The sequence below is a fragment of the Ahaetulla prasina genome, chromosome 4 (genome assembly GCF_028640845.1).
Source record: "Ahaetulla prasina isolate Xishuangbanna chromosome 4, ASM2864084v1, whole genome shotgun sequence".
NCBI classification, from domain to species: Eukaryota; Metazoa; Chordata; class Lepidosauria; order Squamata; family Colubridae; genus Ahaetulla; species Ahaetulla prasina.
The window spans coordinates 38979183-39004863 of NC_080542.1; the positions used below are offsets into that span (position 1 = coordinate 38979183).

Here is a 25681-nt window from a genome sequence, read left to right on the forward strand (position 1 = left end):
CTGCTCAGGAAGTGACACGAGGCTGGCTCCAGGGGATTATAAACGCTTCTTTGGTTGAAGGGGTTTTCCCCGCTGCCTTGAAAGAGGCGGTGGTGAGACCTCTCCTTAAGAAGCCTTCCCTGGACCCAGCTATTTTGGGAAACTACCGTCCAATCTTCAACCTTCGCTTTGTGGCGAAGGTTGTAGAGAGTGTGGTTGCGTGGCAGCTCCCCCGGCACCTGGAAGAAGCTGTCTATCTAGACCCGTTCCAGTCCGGCTTCTGACCCGGTTACAGCACGGAGACGGCTTTGGTCGCGTTGGTGGATGACCTTTGGAGGGCCAGGGACAGGAGTTGTTCCTCTGCCTTGGTCCTATTAGATCTCTCAGCGGCTTTTGATACCATCGACCATGGTATCTTGCTGCGCCGGTTGGAGGGATTGGGAGTGGGAGGCACCGTTTATCGGTGGTTCTCCTCCTATCTCTCCGACCGGCCGCAGACGGTGTTGACAGGGGGGCAGAGGTCGTCCGCGAGGCGCCTCACTTGTGGGGTGCCTCAGGGGTCGATTCTCTCGCCTACCCTGTTCAACATCTATATGAAGCCGCTGGGTGAGGTCATCAGTGGTTTTGGGGTGAGTTATCATCTGTACGCTGATGATACTCAGCTGTACTTTTCCACCCCGGACCACCCCAACGAAGCGGTCGAAGTGCTGTCCCGGTGCCTGAAGCTGTACGGGTCTGGATGGGGAGAAACAGACTCAAGCTCAATCCCTCCAAGACGGAGTGGCTGTGGATGCCGGCACCCCGGTACAGTCAGCTGCATCCGCAGCTGACTGTTGAAGCAGTTAGTGGCCCCAAAGGAGATGGTTTGCAACTTGGGCGTCCTCCTGGATGGACGGCTGTCCTTTGATGAACATCTGGCGGCCGTCTCCAGGAGGGCCTTTTACCAAGTCCGCTTGGTCCGCCAGTTGCGTCCCTTCCTTGACCGGGATGCCTTATGCACAGTCACTCACGCTCTGGTTACGTCTCGGTTGGATTACTGCAATGCTCTCTACATGGGGCTGCCCTTGAGGTGCACCCGGAGGCTGCAGTTAGTCCAGAATGCGGCTGAGCGAGTAGTAATGGGAGCCGCTCGTGGCTCCCACATAACACCACTGCTCCGTAGTCTGCACTGGCTTCCTGTGGTCTTTCAGGTGCGCTTCAAGATTTTGGTTACCACCTTTAAAGCGCTCCATGGCTTAGGACCCGGGTACTTACGAGACCGCCTGCTGTTACCCTATGCCTCCCACCGACCCGTACGCTCTCATAGAGAGGGTCTCCTCAGGGTGCTGTCCGCCAAACAATGTCGGCTGGCGGCCCCCAGGGGTAGGGCCTTCTCTGTGGGAGCATCGACGCTCTGGAATGAACTCCCCCCTGGCCTACGTCAAGTGCCTGATCTTCGGACCTTCCGTCGTGAGCTAAAAACATACTTATTTATTCAAGCAGGACTGGCATAATAGTTTGATTTTAAATTGGGGTTTTATTAATATTCTTAAATATTTTAAATTTAATTTTAATTATTAGCAGTTTTTGTAAATTTGATATGTTTTAATTTATTTTAATTGTACATATTTTGTATATTATCTCCGGCTGTACACCGCCCTGAGTCCTTCGGGAGAAGGGCGGTATAAAAATTCAATAAATAAAATAAAAGAAATAAATAAATAATAAATAATTAAAATCCACCTCTATTCTAAATTGGCAAATTACTAGTTTGCTTCTTCATTCTGTGCTTTAATAATACGTACATAGTTCAACTTGTACAAGTCACCTAAGTAATTTGCTTTCAGTACCTTTTTCTCAACTGCAGGTACAGTATTTTATGACTATGATTTTTTTAACGACCTGATAATTCTTTGCATAGGGGTGGAGTCAGAGCGACTGAATGGTGCTCAAGTGTTTATTGGCCAGATGTCCTTCCAGATGCCTACTTGGAGTTCCCAGCAGACAATTACTCAATATTTACCTAAGCTTGAACTCATAGACTCCTGATTGTGAGGCGAGATACATCTACTTAATAATGTACATCTGAAGTGGTCATACCTTTTAGATTTTCTGACTTTTTGCATAACTTGCCAATGAATGTAACAGGAGTTTTATATGAATCCTACTGATAGGTTAAGGGAATCTGCGTAAGTAAGAACGCACCCAGATTTGATTCTTGTTCAATTTATTGATTTATTATGTAAACCAGTGTGAAAAAGTAATCATCCTCTTAGATTAAGTAACACCTTTGACCAGAACGCCTATAGGTGCTATGACTACGTTCTGTAATTATTAGTGTCTCACATCACTTTTTCAGAATCATTCTTCCAGAGCATGCTGTTTCAAATTAATGACATTTAACAGTATTCAAGCATGAATTGCATACTCTGGTCCTGTCACAATATTTCTAGGGTTTAGTGTTTAAAAACACTGGAGTGTGGGTTTTTTTTAAAATTCATATTTGCTTATATGTTGGAGATTGTTGCCTTGCTACATAAGCTACACGTGTTTCTGCTTATGGACAGAAACAGGGGTCCACAAACTTTCTGGCTCTGCAGGCTGGCAGTAGTGGCAAAGTGGGGAGGGGAAGAGGATATTTCCATACAAGAGCAGGGTGAGCAGGTAAGCGTCCAAAGCTCCATTTTGCAGCCTAGTTCCCCATGGGCCAGGGTTGGGGATCCCTGGTCTAATATACTCCTGCAGAATTCAAATAAAAATATGCTTTTAACAAATTGTGGACCTTGATTAAGATTCCGTATTCTATCAAATGTTCTCCATTTCAAAACTATTTTCAGAAATTTAAAAACATTTTGTAGTCTATTTAAACAATAATAAATTGTATAACAGTTATCAATAATAAATTGTATAATAATATAGGGAGTTATTTGTCTGCTATTTGAAGAGCATATAGTTCATAGTTTTTTAAACATTTATTTAAAATTAAAATATTTTTAAATATGAAGCTCTCTACAAATATTATGAACTTTAGCTCTTCAAATCACATTCAGTTTTTCATCACATGGATTCTAAATCATGCTGTGTCAAGAATATTTTTTTAAAAATTTCTGTAAAAAAGTTATTTATTCCTGTATCAACTTTATAATGAGTCAAGGGAACTGCAAACCACAACATTAATAATTCAATTATGAACTGTAGAAACTGTGAGTTCTAATATTGTCTTAGGCACAAAGCCAGTTGGATGACCTTGGACCAATCACTCTATCTCAATCCCAATAAGCAGGCAACTGCTAACGGCAAACAACTTCTGAAATCTTGCCAAGAAAACTGCAAGGACTAGCCTGGGCAGTTGCCAGGAGTCAACAGAGACTTAAAAGCATCTCCCAAAACCAAATTCCCCATATTATAGTGCCTCCTCTAGAGCACAGTTTAATGCCCTTCCCTTTGCAGTCATGGATGTTAAATACTGTACAATCAGACATATTTTGCAGAAACGATGCCTCTGTGCCTCTGATGAAACTGAAATCTCAGAACATATCTTTCTGAAAATTTATGAGGAATTATCTTCCAACTAATCCAACTCCTACTAAAGTTGGTGTTACTCTCTTTAAAAATCAGTAGGACCCACATGAAACTATGTTTTAACTGGTAAAAATATACAAAAATAGAGAAATCCCAAAAGGAACAAATATTTTTTCATAGAACTGTATATTTTTACTACCTTTTACCCAGATATCGCAAAGAAAAATTAATACTATGTAAAAATCATTTTAGAATGCGATTTTTTTAATTAAAATGTGCAGAATGTATGCCCCCCCCAAAAACACAACAAAAAATAAAAATTTCAGATTTAATAATTGTTGGTAAATTATTTCAAACATCTGAATCCTAAAAAGGACACCTGCCTGCACAAACTGACAGTGCAAGGGCTGTTTCGTGGAATAGTTGGTGTCACGTACAATATGATGCGTTGCTTGCTCCTGCTATCGTCTTACCACTATATGGTCCGCTGGCACAGAATTTCTTCTGGACTACCTTCAGCACTTTGTTATCTTCTTGCTGGAGTAAAGAACGAAAGTAAAAATAGTAATGACAGGCTTGAGAATATTTCTATTTAAGATGGCATGTCCTGAGGACTTAACTCCTTGTCCTCAGAGTCCATAGTAAGTTTGCCAAGACTTTTTATTTTTTTTGCCAAACCATATGTTTTTGCCCACTCTCCCTTTTCCCAACTGGCCCGTACCTTTATCTGTTACTCTCAACAGATTGGCCACAGTCACAGATACTATTTTCTTATGATACAGTATTATATCACAGTATTTGATTGAAATATGATGGGTCAGACTGGCTACCATAGCATAGTCAAAGGAAGTCTAAATTTGCTGAAATTAAATATCCTATTAATTTAGTTTAGTCTTTTTCAATAAACTGTGGTATTAGCTTAATCTGATAATAGGATTTCTGTTCCCTAATCTAGTTTAAGAATCTCTCCATGGATCATGAATTTAAGATGGCATGCATGAAAAATATCTGAATTGTAATCTCAAGCTCAAAAAAATCCTAATATCCTTTCAGACAATGTTTATAGATTTTTATAAATACAGAAATGAATTCGTTAATGTAAGTGTAATAGGTTATTTCAGAAGTGAATTCCAAAGTTTGGAAATAAGTTAAATGAAGATGTATTAGACTACATACTACTAAAAACTAAAGCTAGTTTTCATCTACAATTGCAAAATGGTATGTTCCAGTGAAAAAGCAGTATTATTAAGCAAAATGAGGTGCTCTGTAATGTCTTATTTTTGAATTAAGCAAATTTGATATAACAAAATCATTTAAATTGTTTTAAAAAGATGTACAAAATGTGTGCGTGTTTATGCATTTTTGTTTGTTTTTACTTAGACATCACCCAACTCCGATTCACTCAGGTGGCCCACAACATAAAAACAAGATATACAATCAATATACAATCAAAAGTGGAACATAAAACAGTAAATAAGATGAGGAACTTAGCAACAATTAGTATATCATATAAATAGAAAGGGGCTGTAACTACCCCTAGCCCAAAATCCGAGAGACCAACCAGGTTTTTTTAAGGCCTTCCAGAATGCCTTAAGGCCTTCTCCCAAGCCTCAAGGAGAACCTTATCCCAGAAAGCAAGTGCCATAACAAAAGAAGGCATTCTTCTAAGATCCTGATAGTCGGCACTCCTTAATTGGAGAATCATTCAAACCTCCAGGCCCTACTTGTCATAACACTTAAGAACAGGAACCATGCCTAAACAGCACCTAACATAAATCCAGTCACACATCAAGTTTCTAGAAATATCAGAGGAAATTATTTTTTATCTTCAGACATTGAGATTATATATTGGTTGACTAAACAAAGTCAAATGAGAAGTAAATATGTCAGAGTTTAAATATACAAGCAAACAGCTGCAAGATTTATTAAGAATGAGGTTAGGGATTCTGCAAAAATATTTATGCTCTAACTCTGCAGTAGATGGCATTAATTTCACTTTTATATTATCTTATTTTATTTTATTCCATTACTGTTTTCTAAGGACTTAAAAGGAGGAAAGAAATATTTCTATAATATTTACAATTACAGTATAGCAAAGCATAACATGGCATAGCAATATTAATATATATAATGTAGCATAATATAATATAACATAATATATAAGTATTTATGATTTATTTTTTATATATTAAATACTTGAAATGATACTACAATATTTCAAGGTATATTCATCTTTCTAATTAATAAGGGACCCTAGGAGGGCCAAAGCTTTTTGAGAGTCGTGAATCCATGTAAATAAGTGCAGCAGCAGACTACAGCACTGAGATATACACTGATTTTTAAGGATTTCAGTTTGTATTTGCAATATACCTAGACTTCAGTCTATGAAGTTAATACTGAACTGTATGGGGGGCAATGGTTCATGAAAAAAAAGAAAACTGAATATATTCTCTATCACATATAACCTTTTACAAACTTGATGATATCTCTATTTATGGGTCAAATATGATGCTGAAAACATGCATTTATTAAAGCTTACAAATATAACTTCTAAACACTGTTGTTTTAAGAAGTCATAAGCAAAATCTTTCTCAGTCAAAAAATATTAACTATTATTTCTGTATAAATGGAGCTTGCTTTGCAATAAGTTAGAAAAATACAGTGAGAAATTAGTTTGAAGTAGCTGCAAAATATGGTTTATTGATAACTGACTGGAAAGTTGTAGATAACTGGTCCAAAGGCTTTTTTTAACTAGGGAAATTGAAATACCGAGTAAAAAAATGAAAGCAAAGACAGGAGCTCTAGAGCACAGAGCTTATAATCTTGGAAGATTAAATCATTGGTTTGCATTCTACCTGAACTGATTTCAATGTCAAAAAATATACACCTACCTGCTCCCCTTCTATGTAAACCAGTGGAAAACCCATTTGCTTGGTCCATGTATTCATCACAGCAGCAATAGGTTTACCACTAGCATCTTCCAGGCTTTCCCAAAGATCTTCTGCAAGAGAGAAAAACCCTCAATCTAAATAACCTGCCTTCTAATACTAAAGAAAACATTTCATACTTGCTTTTTATTTATTTAGTGAATTTATACAGCCACTCATTTCAACAATGTGACACTAGGCAGTTCATAATACAAAAATCATAATCACAAATAAGGGGAATCACTGGAATCATAGTTACAGATAGACCTCATTTAGAGACTGCCTCAAGTACCAACCATTCAAACATATGATGATTAAAAATTATTTTGCAACGAACACTTGCATTTACAACCTATGCAGCTTCACACATAGTCACATGTTGCCCTTACAGTCAGTTAATACTGACTGTTTTCATGTTATTTTATTTCTTTTTCTCCTCACAGAATGGAGAGATTGTCTAAACAAGGGACCTTTTCCTGAGCTGCTTTTCTCTGCAGCACAGTGCTTCCACAGCAAATTAACAAGCTCCATTCTGTGACCTTAATTAAGAAGCAGTTTTTGACTACGCTATTTGTTCAGCAACCATTCAAATTATGACAATGCTAAACAAAGAAGCATAAGAACTGTACTTACGCTACAGTGCCCCACAATCACATGATCACAATGTGGGCAATTGGCAATTCACCCACCCTTATGACCAACCACAAGATGCTACAACTGCCCCAGTGGTAGGTTTTTACCAGTTCGCCTCGGTTCAGGTAATGGCAGCAGCGGGACACACCGCCCACCCATCCAGATGTTATCATTAAAGTTCTGTGCATGCGCGCACTCACAGTTCCAAACTAGTAGCGAAGGTAAATGGAACCCACTACTGAACTGGCCCCATCTGCATATCTTCCCTTCCCCACCCGATCCTACTGAGTCCCTTGGGACTTCTTGCCCAGCTGGATCCCACATGCCTATGGCCTGCTGCCCACCTAGCATGCCTTCCTCCACTAATCTCTTTTGAAGATCACCTTTCCAAAAGAGTGCCCAGTCGATGCGATATGTGGCCTTCTGCAGAGGCTGCCTAACGCCATTCTGGGAGTAAGCCATTTGTGCAATCCTTTAGAAGGGCACAATCGGAAAGTATGTGCTGCATCACTTGGGTGCTCTTTTGGAAATACAATCTTTTGGAAATTACCATTCTAAGAGTTCCAAGCCAATGCTTTGCACCATCTTCCTATACAAGGGGTCAGCAACCTTAAACAGGTTCTAGTCCCACCAGGTCCAAGGTTGACTCAGCCTTCCATCCTTTATAAGGTAGGTAAAATGAGGACCCAGATTGTTGGGGGCAATAAGTTGACTTTGTATATAAATATACAAATAGAATGAAGACTATTGCTAACATAGTGTAAGCCGGCCTGAGTCTTCGGAGAAGGGCGGGATATAAATGCAAATAAATAAATAAATAAATAAATAAACACTCAAAGAGCCACTTAGACCCGTTTCCTATAGAAAAAAAAACACACTGGGAGCCACAAAACCTGGGTAGGTGTGGCCAATTCGATGTCACTCTCCCACCCAATCACATGACCACCTAGCCATGCCTACCGAACACAAAACTATTCTCTATGTCTCTCTCCCCCTCTGTGTCTCTCTCCCTTTCCCTCTCTTCCCCTCTCCCACCCCCTATGTATCACTCTGTTATGTGTCTCTTTATGTCTCTCTCACCCCCTCTTTGTGTATCATTCTATGTCTCTCTATGTCTGTGTGTCTGTGTCTCTCCCATTCCCTTCGGGTGACTGTCCTCCCCCACCCCGGTAACTCCCTGGCTGGCTGTGGGTGAGCCAGAGCGTTTGCATGTGCAAGGAGACTCCAGCCTGAAGTGGCAGGAAGCGAAGGCTGCCTTATGTGCAAATGTGGCGCAAAGGCAGGTAGAGGGAAGCTTTGCTCTCCATCAACCCTCTTCCCTCTCCTCCTTGCAGGACTCCTGGGACAGCTGTGGCTTAGTTGGGAGCGTGCACACGCACAGGTTGACCCTCCTCAAGCGAGCACCAAAGCTCAGGAAAGGTGTGTGCGGGGAGGGCAGCGGCTCGCTTAAGGAGGGTCTCTCTGCATCTGCGCACACTCCCAGCTCAGCCACAGCTGAGGGTTACAAGAGGAAGAGGTGGGGAGGTGGGGAGGAGAGTGCAGGAGCGAAGCTGCCTTGTACCTGCCTTCATGCCACATTTGGGTGTAAGGCAGCCTTCGCTTCCTACCGCTTCAGGCTGGAGTCCAAAAAGGAAATAAGAGCAGCGGGACAAAACAGTGATGGGACAGGGAGTTGTGGCAGAGCCCAAAGAGCCACTTGTGGCTCCAGAGCCACGGGTTGCCGACCCCTGTCCTATACAGAAGCCACCTCATGCCATCCTGGAAGCAGGTGTCATGTTAGAAGCAGCCAAATTGTTGCAATCCCTCACATCCTACCAGGTCACTTAGCAACAAAATTGTTAATCCCAATTATGGTTACTAAACTAACTACTGGATATGGTTACTAAATGAGGATGACCTGTACATAGATTATAAGATTTAGGCATGTGTCACTGCATATATATGTCCTATACAAAATTAATATACTGATGTTCTTATATACAATATTATCTATCATTTTTGTTGTTGTTAGTTGTGAAGTCGTGTCTGACCCATCGCGACCCCATGGACAACATTCCTCTAGGCCTTCCTGTCCTCTACCATCCTCTGGAGTCCATTTAAACTCATGCCTACTGCTTCAGTGACTCCATCCATGCACCTCGTTCTCTGTCGTCCCCTTCTTCTTTTGCCCTCAATCTTTCCCAGCATTAGGCTCTTCTCCAGTGAGTCCTTCCTTCTCATTAGGTGGCCAAAGTATTTCAGTTTCATCTTCAGGATCTGGCCTTCTAAAGAGCAGTCAGGGTTGATCTCCTCTAGAACTGACTTGTTTGTTCGCCTTGCAGTCCAAGGGACTCGCAGGAGTCTTCTCCAGAACCAGAGTTCAAAGGCCTCAATTCTTTGGCGCTCAGCCTTTCTTATGGTCCAACCTTCACAGCCATACATTGCAACTGGGAAAACCATAGCTTTGTCTATACGCACTTTTGTTGGCAGGGTGATGTCTCTGCTTTTTAGTACGCTGTCTAGATTTGCCACAGCTTTCCTTCCCAGGAGCAAGCGTTTTTTAATTTCTTGGCTGCAGTCCCCATCTGCGGTGATCTTGGAGCCCAGGAAAATAAAATCTGTCACTACCTCCATTTCTTCCCCATCTATCTGCCAGGAATTGAAAGGGACGAATGCCATGATTTTAGTTTTCTTAATGTTGAGTTTCAAGCCAACTTTTGCACTCTCCTCCTTCACTCGCATCAAAGGCTTTTTAGTTCCTCTTCGCTTTCTGCCATTAGAGTGGTATCATCTGCATATCTGAGGTTGTTGATATTTCTTCTGGCAATCTTAATTCCAATTTTTGATTCATCTAGCCCCGCCTTTCTCATGATGTGTTCTGCATATATGTTAAATAGGCAGGGTGATAGTATACAGCCTTGCCGGACTCTTTTCCCAATTTTGAACCAATCAGTGGTTCCGTGTCCAGTTCTCACGGTAGCTTCTTGACCCGCATACAGGTTTTGTCAAGAGACAAATAAGATGGTCTGGTACTCCCATCTCTTTAAGAACTTGCCACAATTTGTTGTGATCCACACAATCAAAGGCTTTAGCATAGTCAATGAAGCAGAAGTAGATGTTTTTCTGGAACTCCCTAGCTTTCCCCATGATCCAGCATATGTTGGCAATTTTGATCTTTAGTTCCTCTGCCTCTACGAAATCCTGCCTGTACTTCTAGTAGTTCTCGATCTACATATTGCTGGAGCCTAGCTTGTAGGATTTTAAGCATAACCTTACTAGCATGTGAAATGAGTGCAATGGTGTGATAGTTTGAACATTCTTTGGCATTGCCTTTCTTTGGAATTGGAATGGAAACTGAACTTTTCCAATCCTGTGGCCATTGTTGAGTTTTCCAAATTTGCTGGCAAATTGGGTGTAGCACTTTTACTGTGTCGTCTTTTAAGATTTTGAATAGCTCAGCTGGAATACTGTCTCCTCCACTAGCTTTGTTGTTGCTCAGATTTCCTAAGGCCCATTTGACTTCACATTCTAGGATGTCTGGCTCAAGGTTAATGACCACCCCATCGTGGTTATCAGAGATGTTAAGGTCATTCTTGTATAGTTCTTCTGTGTAATTTTACCACCTGTTCTTAATCTCTTCTGCCTCTGTTAGGTCCCTGCCATTTTGGCCCTTTATCATGCCCACCTTTGCATGAAATGTTCCCTTCATATCTCCAATTTTCTTGAATAGATCTCTGGTCCTCCCTATTCTATTGTTTTCTTCTATTTCTTTGCACTGTTCATTTAAGAATGCATTCTTATCTCTTCTAGCTATTCTCTGGAATTCTGCATTAAACTGAGTGTATCTTTCTCTTTCTCACTTGCCTTTCGCTTCCCTTCTTTCCTCACCTATTTGCAGAGCTTCCTCAGACACCCATTTTGCTTTCTTGCATTTCTTTTTCTTTGGAATGGTTTTAGTTGCTACCTCTTGTACAATGTTGTGAACCTCCGTCCATAGTTCATCAGGCACTCTGTCTATCAGATCTAATTCTTTAAATCTATTTGTCATCTCTACTGTATATTCATCAGGGATATGATTTAGTTCATACCTGAGTGGCCTGGTGCTTTTCCCTACTTTCTTTAGTTTAAGTTTAGTTTAGTCTATCACTTATCTTCTAGTAAAAGAAATTTATTAAGGATTTAGCATAATACTAGACTGGATGTCTTTGAGCAGGATTGGAGAAAGAAATGGAAAAAGCTCAAGAATTCACCATAGGATTCTGGTAGTAGATTACTATTGCAGTGCTCTAATAAACCAAAGAAAGGATTGTGGGAAAGGTTAAGATTCCATAAACTATCATTTATAATTACTAAAAAAAACCTACATTCCTTATCTTTTTGGTTAGAGAAATTCAGTATGGGATAACATATATATTACTCTCTTTCATAAATGGAATGCTCTGGAAAAAACAGAAAAAAACAAAAAGTACAAGCATTACAATTACCTGTAGAAGCATTCTTATGCTGAAACTTAGTAAGATACAGGTGCATTCCTTTCCGGAAATCCTATAAAACAAGAATTTCAAAACAAACAAAATTATCAGAATTAATTCATTTCTGCTTTTCCACAAAATCATTTTTTAAGAACAGAGTTTTCTGATTAATCAAAAAATGTATTATATGTATAATACTGTTCATTTAACTGTCACAATACTTGTGATACATTTGGACCTTATTAATAAAACAATGTTTAGTTCACAATCTGAAATGCTGACCCCAAAACAATGTTCAAAAGCCTTGGACATAAGCCCAAGAAATCACCAAAAATTTTATTAGATTGTAACTTTGAATCTGGCAGACCAGAAAAATGATTGGGAAATAATTATATTAACTATACTAAATTTTACATGTAAAAGAAATAACATTAGTTTTTCCCATAGCCCTAATCAAATTTTTTTTTGGTTCCCTATACTTCATATTTTAGATAAAACCTCATACTGGAAAATATCTGCAAGATATTAAAAATGCATAACTAAAGGATAAGTCTGGTTTGAATTAAAATAAGACACTTGAAGAATACTCTAGCATCTCCTGCTTGCTCTGGTTCAAAAACATCCATACTGTCTTAACCTACCCCCAGCTCATTGCAAGGCAAATTTTGCCATTATAGCTTGTTCCGTTATAAACGTAAGGGTTTTTCTATTTCTGCTGACACATTCTGAGCAATCAGTTTGCAATCAATTATTCCAGGGTACATTTAGAGGTGTTGGCTTGCTACTGGGGGAATACTCTCTCTATTCCCTGGTCACTGTTTTGGGTGCTTTTAGCCTTTTAGCATCAGAAAATTTTCTTACTAGGTGAAAAAGTCATGGTATCCCTTTCTTTTGCCAATCCATACATGGCAGAAGTGGGGAGACAAGGACTCTGTATTTATCTTGAACAATACACTAAAAAACTAAGAAGTTTTTAAAAGGATGGCATTTTAGACTAATTTTATAACAATACATGATGACTGGTTGAGATAACTTATTTCTGTATAAAGAAAAAGGATAAATATGAGCCCATTTCTTTTAATGTTTAATTTTTACTCTTAAATAATTATAAAGCATCAGAATTAGTTGAAAAGTAATCAAATTAAAAAATTATAGTTAAAAACTATTATTTGCTTTAATATAAAGACATATTAATCCATGTGGACAAAAATATAAAATCCATTGTTAGGCATATCTAAAACCAAAGAACATGACATAAATTTTCCACTTTTTCCATTAATGAAAATAAATAATGTTTTCTTTTTTGGTATTTCAATTAATCATAATACAGTATGCAGTGAGGTCCCCAAAGCTCTGTTTTAGGCCCAGTACTCTTCAAAATCTTCATCAATGATTTGGATGAGGGTATAGATGGGGAACATATTAAATTTGCAGATGCCACCAAGCTGGCAGGAATAGGCAACACTTCACAACATAGGCTTAAGATTTAGAAGGATCTTGACAGACTTGAATATTGGGCGCTATCTAACAAAATGAAATTCAAAGGTGAAAAAAGTAAGGTTCTACATTTAGGCAAGAAAAATCAAATGCACAGGTACAGTATAGGTGGTACTTTGCTCAATAGTAGTAACTATGAGAGAAATCTTGGGGTCTCTTAAATAATCACTTAAATATGAGCCAGCAGTGTGCTACAGTTGCCAAAAACAGTTCTAACACAGTTCTAGACTGCATTAACAGAAGGACAGAATAAACATCACATGTGTTAATACCACTTTATAATGTCTTATTAAGGCCACACTTGGAATACTGCATCCAGTTTTGGTTATCACAACGTAAAAACGATGTTGAGACTCTAGAAAGAGTGCAGAGAAGAGCAACAAAGATGATTAGGAGACTGGAGGCTAAAACATAAAAAACAGTTGCTGGAATTGGGTATGTCTACTTTAATGAAAAGAAGGACTGGGGTGACATGATAGCAGTGTTCCGATATCTCAGGGGTTGCCACAAAGGAGAGGAGTCAAGCTATTCTCCGAAGCACCTGAGGGCAGGACAAGAACCAATGGATAGAAACTAATCAAAGAGAGAAGCCACTTAGAACTAAGGAGACATTTCCTGACAGTTAGAACAATTAACCAGTGGAACAACTTGCCTCCAGAAGCTGTGAATTCTCCAACACTGGAAGTTTTAAAGAAGAGACTGGACAACCATGTCTCTGAAATGGTACAGGGCCGTGATGGTGAACCTATGGCAGGCGTGTCACAGGTGAAATGTGGGGCCATAACTGTGGGCACAATCTGTGGGCACGTGAGCATTGCCCTAGCTCCAGTGCGCATGTGCGTGCCAGCCAGCTGATTTTTGGGCTCACTGCAAGTCGGGAAATGGGCCATTTCTGGCCTCCGGTGGGCCTCCAGGAACTCCTAGAAAGCCTCTGGAGCCTGGGAAGGGCGAAAAATGAGCCTTCTGGTCCCACCGAAAGTTGGGAAACAGGCTGGGGGGTGAGGAAGGCTGTTTTCGCCCTCCGCATATGCACACTATTCTATTCTATTCTATACAACCTAGTTACAGATCCTGCATATATTTAGAATTTATAATTTTCTAATTTACAAATTTATAATGACCCACCAAGTCTCCAGGGTTATACAAATTAGTCTCAACAAAGGAATACTTTCTAGCCACGTCTCAAAATTCAAGAGTAAGCTCAGATGATGTTCCTGACTAGGATTTTTCTTGTGAATGGAGTTACAGGCTTTATGACATAGAAATTATCTATAAATAGCAATATAATACTGTTCATCATGCAATTTTACACAAATCTTACACAGACAGAAAAGAGTCCCTACTTCATAAGTTAGCTTTATACAAGACACTTATCAGAAAGGGTGTCAAGACCAGAGCTGGGGTCCATATTGTAGGACATGTCAAATTTTTCAATTTTCAATTTCCAAACATTAGAGCTACTCAAAAGTTGTGACATGCCTTGGGGAATTGTAAAAGTATTTTAGTTACTTTTATATAATTTAGATGTGTTTGTTAAGTAACCACATAAATATAACTTTTTAACATTTTGTTCGTTTTATTTCACAGGTTCAGTTTTTTCTTTTCATTAAATGTTATTTTGTCAGAGAATGTTAGTACTGCTGGTCTTGTTTCTTGTGAGTGTGATAACTGATGTAATGGCTTTTTAAAAGAGAACAAGACTGAGAATATTCACTCATATAAACAACCTAATTGGGGACTTGTTGCCATCTGAACTCCCAACACTGCAAGACATTCTCAGATATGCCTAATGTTAAAGGAACAAAGTAGTGATGATGCTAGAAACCACATAGCAGCCAGTTTTGCAGGAGACATATAGTGAAAAGTGCTGGAAAAGTGGGAACAAGCGAACAGTTCTTTTGTGACCCCTGTTGTAAATTCATGACTGATAATCTTGAACAAGACCCAAAAGAGCTGGGATTAAGCCACAAACATAATTCTTGGTATAGGAAAGCTAGATGTCAAAGAGACTTTCATTATGAAACTTGACAAACTGACAACCTCAACTGCAAATGTCAAATTGTTCTGTATGCCCAATTCAACTGCCCTGCTGGCTGCAAAAAAAAAAAAAAAAAAAGCTCACATTAACTTTACCTGCCCTAAGGAGACAAAGATACCAGTGAAGGAACTTGTTTTCATTAAAGGAGAGAGCGACAAGATTGGTTCTGTTGGATTCCACTATATTGGTTTGCCAGATATCCTTGAGCAGAAACAACTAGGCAAAAGGCAAAAGCAGCAACACAATGAGAAACAAAGTCTTGCTAAATATGTCGAGAAATGCTCCAGACATTTTGATATTGACAAATGAAGTAATTATTTCTTATGATGAAAATGAAGGACAGACGACTGATGATGAAGAGGAATGTAATGGAAGTCATGAAGAGTCCTTAGACCAAACACATGTGCCTTTACTTCAAAAGAAAAGACAGAATACAATAGATTAGAAATAACAAATGTCACTGTGGAACACATAAAATACGGTGTTTGTCTACATTTCACTTCTGCCAATACCACAGCCACCTTCATAGATGCTGGCTTGATCACTGAAGAAGACCAGAGACTTGTAGTTGACTACAATAAAGTCAAGAGAGCCCAGAAAAAAATTATGAAGTCCCTAGATCAAGAATCTGATTAGCTGTGTAAGAACGGCAAAATAGAATACATCTTCTTCAATGGCCGTATAGATGCAACTAAAGTTATGCTCAGAGCAAACAATTCAAACCAGCAATTCCCCAGTACCATCAAACAAGAACACTATTCTGTGTCCAGTGAACTGGGTGGAAGGTATCTTTATCATTTCACTCCAGAGAAAGGCTCAAAAACAGAAAAACCTGCTCAAGCGATTGCAGATAATCTGATGTATTTCATGAAGAAGAAAGGCATTGACAAAAGCTTGAAGGCCATTGGAGGAGATCTACAAATGCTGGTTGTGACGGTGGTGCCCTGGGTATAGGTCAAGCTTGCTTGGAAGTTGATTGATGTGTGCACTCCACATGAATGAGTTACCCTTACAGCACTTAATCACACATTTGGATGGAAAGACTTTTGTAACAACGAATGGGAAGGTAAAATTGCAACATGCTAGGCACTGCTACAGAATCTGACACTGAGAATTTGATACTCACTAAGAGTTCAACTGGTTAGCTTCTCATTTCACTGAACAAGTGTTATAAAGTATCTCTCTACTGATCAAGTGTATGCATATAGGATCACACAGGCAATAAGGACAGGAGAACTTCCCACAGATCTGGTGTTCTGGAAATTGCTCCCATAAGCCATTCATGCTGGTTGACAATTGCAAATACGCTTTGTTGAATATGGGTTCCAAAACATGGGTTTAAAGGCAGAATTTTCCAAAACTTAAGAATGATAGTGGAATACATCATTGATGTGGTTCAACATCAAAATAAAACATTCTTGAATTGAAGGCCCGCATCATGTGTTGATCCAGCTGCAGCAAGTCAGACTGCAAAAGAAGGCTGTAATAGATGCTGTTTTGACAACCATTCAGCACTCAACATGCTATGCTTTCAGTGAAATGATAATCCAGACACTCTTGTGTTCAGATGACATTCAAGAGAGGAGAACTGGTATGCAAAAGATTATTGACTTGAGGGATGCAGAGAATGACGCACTGGGAGATTTTTCTGTATGAGCAAGAAAAATGCCCTTAATCAACACCAGAGCATCCACTCTGCTGGAGCTGATCGACTGCTCTGAAGATATTTATGAGCCACATTTGAGGTGTAAACTGACTACAATGGAAATAAAATAGTTCACTGACAAATCAATGCAAGTACCGCAGTGGCCTTGTCATGCCCAATCAATAGAGATGTGTGAAACAAGTCATAGAGGCAGCAAGCAGAATGTATACACATGAGAAACGGGAGGGTTATATCAGAGGCCAAGCAGCAAGTCGGTGGCTGATGTCAAAGAACGAATCAAAACAAGACTTGATGAAACTCGCTTTAACATTTTTGTAATTCAGATAATTGCTTTCTGATATTCTTTCTGATTGCATGGATTATTTTTGCTTAGCTAGATAAGATTCATGCAGAAGAAAACTTTAATTTTGTAGCACAAGGTATAATTTTGAGAAGATAATAACTTTTGTGGAGTATATGATCAGATGTGGATTTACGATTCCAAGCTAAATGTTGTGCAATTGCAAAAATAACAACAGATATGAATTCTTGGTGTAAAAACAAGTATTTTTAACCTCTCTGAAAAAAATTGCAAAAATTATTTTTCATCCCATTAAATGACACGCCCCAACTGTTCAATTTTTTCAAAGTTAAGTTAAACAATTCTCAGAATGTTTGAAGTATATTTATAAAAACTCAGTCAACTGACATAGTTGGCCATACCTATATTCCAATTAGAAATACTTTTCCTATTTTGAAGAATGAGTTTTATTCCTCCGCTAGTAGTTGCCATCTTCTTGGCTTTTATCTAATATTTGTTTATAGTTTTAATTTCTATATCAATAATTTTGAATATATCATTTTGTTTTCTATGGAATAGAATTCAACTCCATATTCACAATATAGAATAAAATACTATTTAAGTTGTAAATTATTATACTTTAACCATAGAAATAGCAACTAATTACAGATAATTTTTGACTTACAAGAGTTCACTTAGTGACTGTTTGAAGTTGCAACAGCACTGAAAAAAGTGACTTATGACTGTTTTCCCACTTATGACTATTGTGGCATCTCCATGTTCAGGTGATCAAAATTCAGACATTTGGCAATTGGTTCATATTTAGGACAGTTGCAGTGTCTCATGATCATATGATCATCTTTTGCAACCTTCTGACAAGCAAAGTCAATGGGGAAACTTAACTGCAGTGATTCACTTAACAACTGTGGAAAGAAATGTCGTAAAATAGGCAAAACTCACTTAACAAATATCTCACTTAGCAACATAAATTTTGGGGTCCATTGTGAGGATTACTTGTATTAGTATCTTGGAGTATAACTACACAATATTCATCTTCTAATTTGAGAGACATCTTTATTTCTTTAGAAAGCAGTCTCTTGATGAGAAATCCTAGCTTATAGTATATAGCATGAGTATGCTTACAGTAAAACAGAACTCTGGTTGTACATGAGGCATACTCACCAAAATGTGCCAAAACGTGACTAGTTTTGCATCCCTACTATTAATGAGGAATGTGGGATGGACACAACTACCAACTTATCAATGCTTCCTATATTTTACTAAAAAGATCAATAAAAGGGGCCTTAGCTTGACACTCTGCTTTGTAACTTCCATACCTGCATTACTGTTTGAACAAGTTCCACTACACACAAAACAAACATCCATATTAAATTTTATTATGTTTGTGTGTGTGTTTGTGTATATATTTACCTCATCCCCTATATAATCATGTAGCATTCGAATTACTGATGCTCCCTTGCTGTAAGAAATTGCATCAAATATTTCATCCACTTCAGATGGATGGCCTACATTGACCTAGATACGAGAAAAGGAGTAAGTTATACAACAAATATAAGGCTTGCAACTGAATAAATATTAAACAAATCAGTTTACAATATAATCGTTTAGTTTAAGATATCAAACAATTTGCTAATTTGTTGTGCTTTGTCCCCTCACTGATCAGAAGATTTCCATTTGAAGAAATGCAAGAATTTGAAAAAAAAAATCTTTCACTAATTAATTTAGGTGCACTCACTTCAATAGGATGACTGTTGTCTAATGCATCAAGCTCCTGAGCTCTTGTGTAATCAGCAGATACAAACTGAGTCCAAATATCATATTCTGGAAAGCAATGGTCTACACAAAGGTATTCAATCCAGGATGCAAAGCCTTCATTGAGCCACAGGTGAGTCCACCATTCCTAAACAGAAAGAAAATCATTCCCAGTAACTATATAGTTTTAGGCTGCATTTTAAAGCACAATATAATGTTTAGCTATCAGACTCTGGGCTATCACATCTTCTAAATGGCTAATAATCCTATACCTTTTTAAACAAAGATGAAGACTGTATAAAAACTCCACTATTGATAAAAAATGGGGATAAAAATTGATAAAAAATGGGGACGTTTTGGATGAGAGTTTGGAGCAAATTAACCAGTGCAATTATTCGGAAAATGGAATGGAGGATATACAAATAAAAGTGGATAAATATGAAGATTTGATCGTGAAGAAACAAGGTGATCTAAAGAAGTTTTCTTTAAATAGTTTGGATGAGCTGCCTGAATTTGTGCTACAGGAGATTGTCCCTCAAATGGAAAAGACTCACAAGTTTAATGTTTCCCAAGAGTTCTCTTTTTGGACTGATGGAATATACGGCAGTAATTTTTGGATTTCTGGACATAAGGAATTACTAGGAAATATTGTGATTGACTTTTTAAAAGGAGCAACGAAGGAAAGACAGAGATTAATGCACCAAAAAAAATGGCAAGAGACAATAGTATTATTTTTGAAACAAGGTTTTTAAAATATTAATAGACAAAAATATTTGTGTCCCGAAAGAATTATATGGTTATATGGTTATAGAAGCTATAAGGAGATATTCTCTGAATTGGATTGGATTTTACGTTTTAGCTGGTTTTAAATATTTTAGGATTAATTTGTTCTACTGATTTATATATTTTATTATTGTTTATTGTTAATTTTTTGAAGGATTTGGTTATGTAAGGAGGAAGTCAGAGCTAGAGAGGGAGAATTGGTATAATAGTTTTGGGGAAAAAAATTTTTTTTTTAGCATATGTTTGTTTTATTTTTAACTATACCTTGTGTTTGTTCCGGGAAGCCAGGGGGGGAGGGGGAGGGGGTTTGTGAAGGGAAAGGGGTTGGGGGGAAAGGGGGGAAAAAATTTTTGTAAAACTTTTTGAATAAAAAAAAAAAAACTCCACTATCTGCAATTTTATGCAAAAGAGAGAAATACATACTAAGCATAAATATTCTCTTTCTTAAACAGCAACTTTCCAAACTTTATCTCAGTCTTCTATCAGGCATGAAGGATTAGGATCACAGATTAAGTTCTAGTTCAGAAGTTCAAGAAGCTCAAGTCTATATCTGGTCAACCACCGTACAATACTAAATACTGACCAGGGGTCATAAGAATTGAAGAGGAATTGGACGTGGACCTTTTGTGGAAATGTAATGACTCTAATGCATCACTATTATTAACACAATTCTAAAAAATGAATAACGTCATCATATTTTATAACTTGATCCCAGAGAAAAAGTTATTCTTATGCAATGTATTATTTTAGAAACTTAGGCTATATGTCAGGGTTCCAAGGAACACCCCCAATGAAATAAAGCTCTGAGGCTTGAGGTTCCTCAAAGTTCCAATTTATTAGAAATGTCATGTTGGCACAGCTGGGAAAACCCGAAACTGAAAGCTTCCAGGTTTTCCACACCCAATTGACAGTTCACAGCCCTGCCTCACACCCACAAGTTCATCACATTGTCCAATCAACTCTTCACACTCAATTGGATACAATCTTCAGGCAGTCTCCATCAGACGCAGGATGTGCTTGAATACGAAATGTTATTATGACTAACTTTTTACCGCTCTCCTCCCATCTTCCCCAGCTAAAATATGTGGCAGTTAAGAAGCAAAAAAGAAAACTGTCTTCCAAAACTGACACTATATTAGAAGGTAAGCAAATGCAAACCTGTAGGGTAAATCAAATCCCCAAAGTTTCTGTTAGTAGTCTACACAGCAATATAAGATAAATAAAAACTTTGTGTCAAAAAGGCAAACTGTTCATAGTGATTTATAGAGAAGCTGGTCATAGTGATTAAGAAAAAGATGGGAAAATTGTGGAAAGTATACAATGATTCTAAAGGGGGTAATACACTGTCCAGTCTCCTATAAAATTCAATAAATAAGAATAAAATGTGTTATGTTTTAATACATAAAAAATATTGAACAACAAATTTGACTTTTATGATGTAATTCAGATTCTTCAAAAAGTTACTTTCAGCTGTGATACAACTATCTAAGAAACATTGCCAAAATTGAAAATGCTATTTTTCTTGCTAGTTTAGACAATCTTATATTAGTACTAATTTGCTGCTTTGTTATATGTCAGGGGTAGTCAACCTTTTTATACCTACTGCCCACTTTTGTATCTCTGTTAGTAGTAAAATTTTATAACTGCCCACCGGTTCCACAGTAATGGTGATTTATAAAGTGTATCATCGTCTGTGCATGCCTCTCGCGCATCGTGGATTGGGTTGGGGGGGGGCGCGCCAGCTACCAGCTCTGCTTGTCTGTTACAGCTGGGTGGTATGGGGGAGATGCGCAAGCTATTCTGGGATGGGGCTCTTTTGTTTGCAGTCGCACTATAGTGCCATTTAGTTTCACTTACCTAACATAACTAAAAAAGATGTTGAGACTCTAGAAAGAGTGCAAGAGAAGAGCAACAAAGATGATTAGGGGACTGGAGGATAAAACATATGAAGAACGGTTGCAGGAACTGGGTATGTCTAGTTTAACAAGAAGGACTAGGGGAGACATGATAGCTGTGTTCCAATATCTTAGGGGCTGCCACAAAGAAGAGGGAGTCAGGCTGTTCACCAAAGCACCTGAGGGTAGAACAAGAAGCAATGGGTGGAAACTGGTCAAAGAAAGAAGCAACTTAGAACTAAGGAGAAATTTCCTGACAGTTAGAACAAATAATAAGTGGAACGACTTGCCTTCAGAAGTTGTGAATGCTCCAACACTGGAAATTTTTAAGAAAATGTTGGATAACCATCTGAGATGGTATAGGGTTTCCTGCCTGGGCAGGGGGTTGGACTAGAAGGCCTCCAAGGTCCCTTCCAACTCTGATGTTATGTTATGTTATGAACTAAACTTATGCGCGGGTATATTTTCAGAAATTTAAATTGTCATGGGGAATATTATGAAAACCTAATGAAAATGTTTTTAAATAATGCTATGAAAAAAAATTTAAAAGTCAATTAAATTAAAAAAAAGGAAAGTGCTTCAGTATCGGATAAAACCCCTCCCACCCACCATGAGAGCTGGAATGTCCTCTAGTGGGCGGTAGGGACCAGGTTGACTACCACTGTTATATGTATTATTCAGTATATTTGAAGTATTATTAGGCCCTTCCCCACTTGCACCTACCCATGTCATACCTTGACAATCTGGCATTCCCTTCATTTATTCATTTTCAGGGGGCTCGGGAGGACCCCTTGCAGGGACGTGCTGAGGAATTTGGAAGGTATCTGCACGATAAAATCGCTCAGATCTGGGACGGGCTGGACGCCGATTGGGTGGATTCAGGCGGGATGACGCAGGTACGTCTTGAGAACATTGTTTGGGCTGAGTTCGACTCTGTGACTCCCGAAGAAATGGACAGGATACTGTGGAGGTTGAATACCACCACATGTTTATTGGACCCATGTCCCTCTTGGCTGGTACTGGCCAGTCAGGAGGTTACACGAGGCTGGCTCCAGGGAATTACTAGTGCTTCTTTGACGGAGGGAGTCTTCCCAGCCGCCTTGAAAGAGGCAGTGGTGAGGCCCCTCCTTAAGAAGCCTTCCCTGGACCCGGCTATTTTGGCTAATTATCGTCCCGTCTCCAACCTCCGCTTTTTGGCAAAGGTTGTTGAGAGTGTGGTGGCATGGCAGCTTCCCCGATATCTGGATGAAACCGTCTATCCAGACCCGTGCCAGTCCGGCTTCAGGCCTGGGTACAGCACGGAGACGGCTTTGGTCGCGTAGGTTGATGATCTCTGGAGGGCACGGGACAGAGGCTGTTCCTCTGTTCTTGTCCTGTTGGATCTGTCAGCGGCGTTTGATACCATCGACCATGGTATCCTGCTGCGACGGTTGGGGGGCTTGGGGGTGGGAGGCACCGTTTTGCGGTGGTTCTCCTCCTACCTCTCCGACTGTTCGCAGTCGGTGTTGACAGGGGGGCAGAGATCGACCGCTAGGCAACTCACTTGTGGGGTGCCGCAGGGGTCGATTCTCTCGCCTCTCCTGTTCAACATCTATATGAAGCCGCTGGGGGAGATCATCTGTGGTTTCGGGGTGAGTTGTCAGCTGTATGCTGATGATACTCAGCTGTGTATTTCCACCCCGAACTACCCCAACGAAGCCGTTGATGTGATGGCTTGAGGCCGTTCGGGTCTGAATGGGGACAAACAGACTCCGACTCAACTCATCCAAGACGGAGTGGCTGTGGATACCAGTGTCCCGGCACAGTCAGCTAACCCCAATACTGACTGTGGGGGGCGAATCGTTACCCCCCATGGAATCGGTGCACAATTTAGGTGTTCTCCTGGACGCACAGCTGTCTTTAGAAGACCATCTGACGGCTGTTGCCAGGGGAGCTTTTTATCAGGTTTGTCTGATTCGCCAATTGCGCCTTTTCCTGGCTCGGGATTCGTTATGCACGGTCACTCATGCCCTCGTTACTTCCCATCTGGACTACTGCAATGCTCTCTACTTGGGGCTCCCCTTGAAGAGCACCCGGAGGCTCCAACTGGTACAGAATGCAGCTGCGCGGGGGATTGAGGTAGCACTTCGTAGCTTCCATGTAACTCCTCTCCTGCACAGGCTGCACTGGTTGCCGGTGGTCTTCCAGGTGCGTTTCAAGGTGTTGGTTATCATCTTTAAAGCACTCCATGGCATGGGACCGGGATACCTACAGGACCGCCTGCTGCCGCCAGGTACCGCCCATCGTCCGTCCAGTGCGCTCTCACAGGGAGGGCCTCCTCAGGGTACCGTCGGCCAACCAATGTCGGCTGGTGGCACTCAGGGGAAGAGCGTTCTCTGTGGGGGCTCCGGCCCTGTGGAACGATCTGCCTGTGGGACTGTGTCTTCTCCCTGATCTTCGGATCTTTAAGCGCGAGCTCAAGACCTTCTTTTTTCACCGCTGGTCTAATTGATTAATTAATTTTAACACTGTGGGTTTTTAGTGGGCTTTTAATAGGGGTCTTAATCTATTTTGTAATTTTGTAATTTTTTATTTAATATTTTTAACATATAGCTATTGAATTAGATTTTTAACTGGATATTGTATTTTAAAAAAATTTAATTATTGGTGTTTTATTTTGCTGTACACCGCCCTGAGTCTTCGGAGAAGAGCGGTATAAAAATTTGAAAAATAAATAAATAAATAAATAAAATATATTTATTCTACCTTTCATTCAAAAGCTCAAAGTAGGATAGTAAGCATTCTTTTGTTCAATTTTTTTCTATGGTAACAGAGATTGGCTAAGAAAGAGTAAATGGCCTAAAGTCACCCATATACTAGAACTTGGTGTTTTCAGTGTTAATTTAACCCCTTATCACTAAGCATACTTTGTTTTATCTTGTCCCTGACCCATATGAAAGAGTGCCCATAGCATTTACATGAAAAACGAACTGTGTACTGCATGAATTAGCTATGGAAATTATAATATAAAATATGTGAAATTCAGTATTGCAACAACGTTCTTAAAACTATAATCAAGACGTTACTCCATAAAATAGTAGGAATAGCAATAGGAATAGCACTTAGACTTATATATCGTTTTACAGTGCTTTACAGCCCTTCTCTAAGCGATTTAGAGTCACCATATTTCCTCCAACAATTTGGGTCCTCATTTTACCCACCTGGGAAGAATGGAAGGCTGAGTCAACCTTGAGCCTGGTGAGATTTGAACTGCCAAATTCCAGGCAGCTGGCAGAAAGCAGAAGTAGTACTGCACTCTAACTACAGTACCACAGTGGCTCATATCAAGAAATATCACGAAGTTTTGTTTGGAATTCAGAATAGATTTAATTATTTTGCCAGCATTTTATTCTCTCCTCTACAGTGAAATGAACTGATAAACTCATGACTGTGCTGCCTGTTAACATCTCACATTAGCACAGCAGAGTGATAATACCAGTTTCTGCTCAGGTATCTATGTGCCAATAGTTACCAAGTGAACTATATAGGAAAAGAGAAGTCATTCTAAGAAATAAACACTTTGATACAATCAGGCCTACAAAAAATAATAAAAAAATAATAAAAAATAATCAGTTTTCTCCAGGGACCCTTTTGTACGTTAAACAATCTATTTGGTAAGTCTGTGTGGGGGTTTTGAGTTGACAAAAAGTATTCTGGTGTGTATGAAGTCATGCATAATGGAATGGTATGTTCCCCAGAATCAAGTATCTGCATTCTACTGCTATAACAAAATCTGAGGAAACAAAAAAATTGGGTTAGGAGTTGTAGACAGGTTGTATATAGGCCCTTCTACGTGCTAGAAGTTACAGTGTTTTTTGCTTTTAAGTCCAAAACATTGCATTATCTTACTAGTCACATAAAGCTGCTTCCTTCATGTTCTTCAATGTCCTAATACTAATCAATGCTAAAAACAAATGGTTTGGGATTAATACTTTTCCATTTCAACAATTACCACAGTGCTGTAGTAAGTGGAAGGTATGTGACAGCAGAAAGAAGTTGGCCTTATCAGTAACATACAGCAGGCAAAAACCACCAGAAACAAATGCCATGGAAAGAGGTCACATATACTACTTCCAATCATGTGTGTCAAAGAGATTGTGGGAAAAACTCAAACAAAACATCCAATCTCTTAAAAAGTACAAAATAAATATCCTAAAAGCACCCCAAAATTCATCAATGAGTATCCACTTCATAAGTTACCAAAATTTGCTTGTTTATA

At 39.2% G+C, this 25681-nt stretch overlaps 1 protein-coding gene across 4 annotated transcripts in view; it reads right to left on the bottom strand.

The window, feature by feature from the left end:
* The window catches only part of NPEPPS (aminopeptidase puromycin sensitive), a 121446-nt gene that overhangs the window by 24172 nt on the left and 71593 nt on the right, over positions 1–25681 (bottom strand). For all 4 annotated transcript variants that reach the window (XR_009155192.1, XM_058184199.1, XM_058184200.1 and 1 more), the window contains exons 10-14: positions 18729–18893; positions 18404–18508; positions 11504–11564; positions 6372–6481; positions 3954–4017 (exon numbers count right to left, since the gene is read on the bottom strand). Coding sequence is in view for 3 of the 4 variants with exons in the window: in XM_058184199.1 (XP_058040182.1) it covers positions 3954–4017; positions 6372–6481; positions 11504–11564; positions 18404–18508; positions 18729–18893 (505 nt within the window). In the remaining variant the exon portion in view is untranslated. The remainder of the gene's footprint in view (positions 1–3953; positions 4018–6371; positions 6482–11503; positions 11565–18403; positions 18509–18728; positions 18894–25681) is intronic.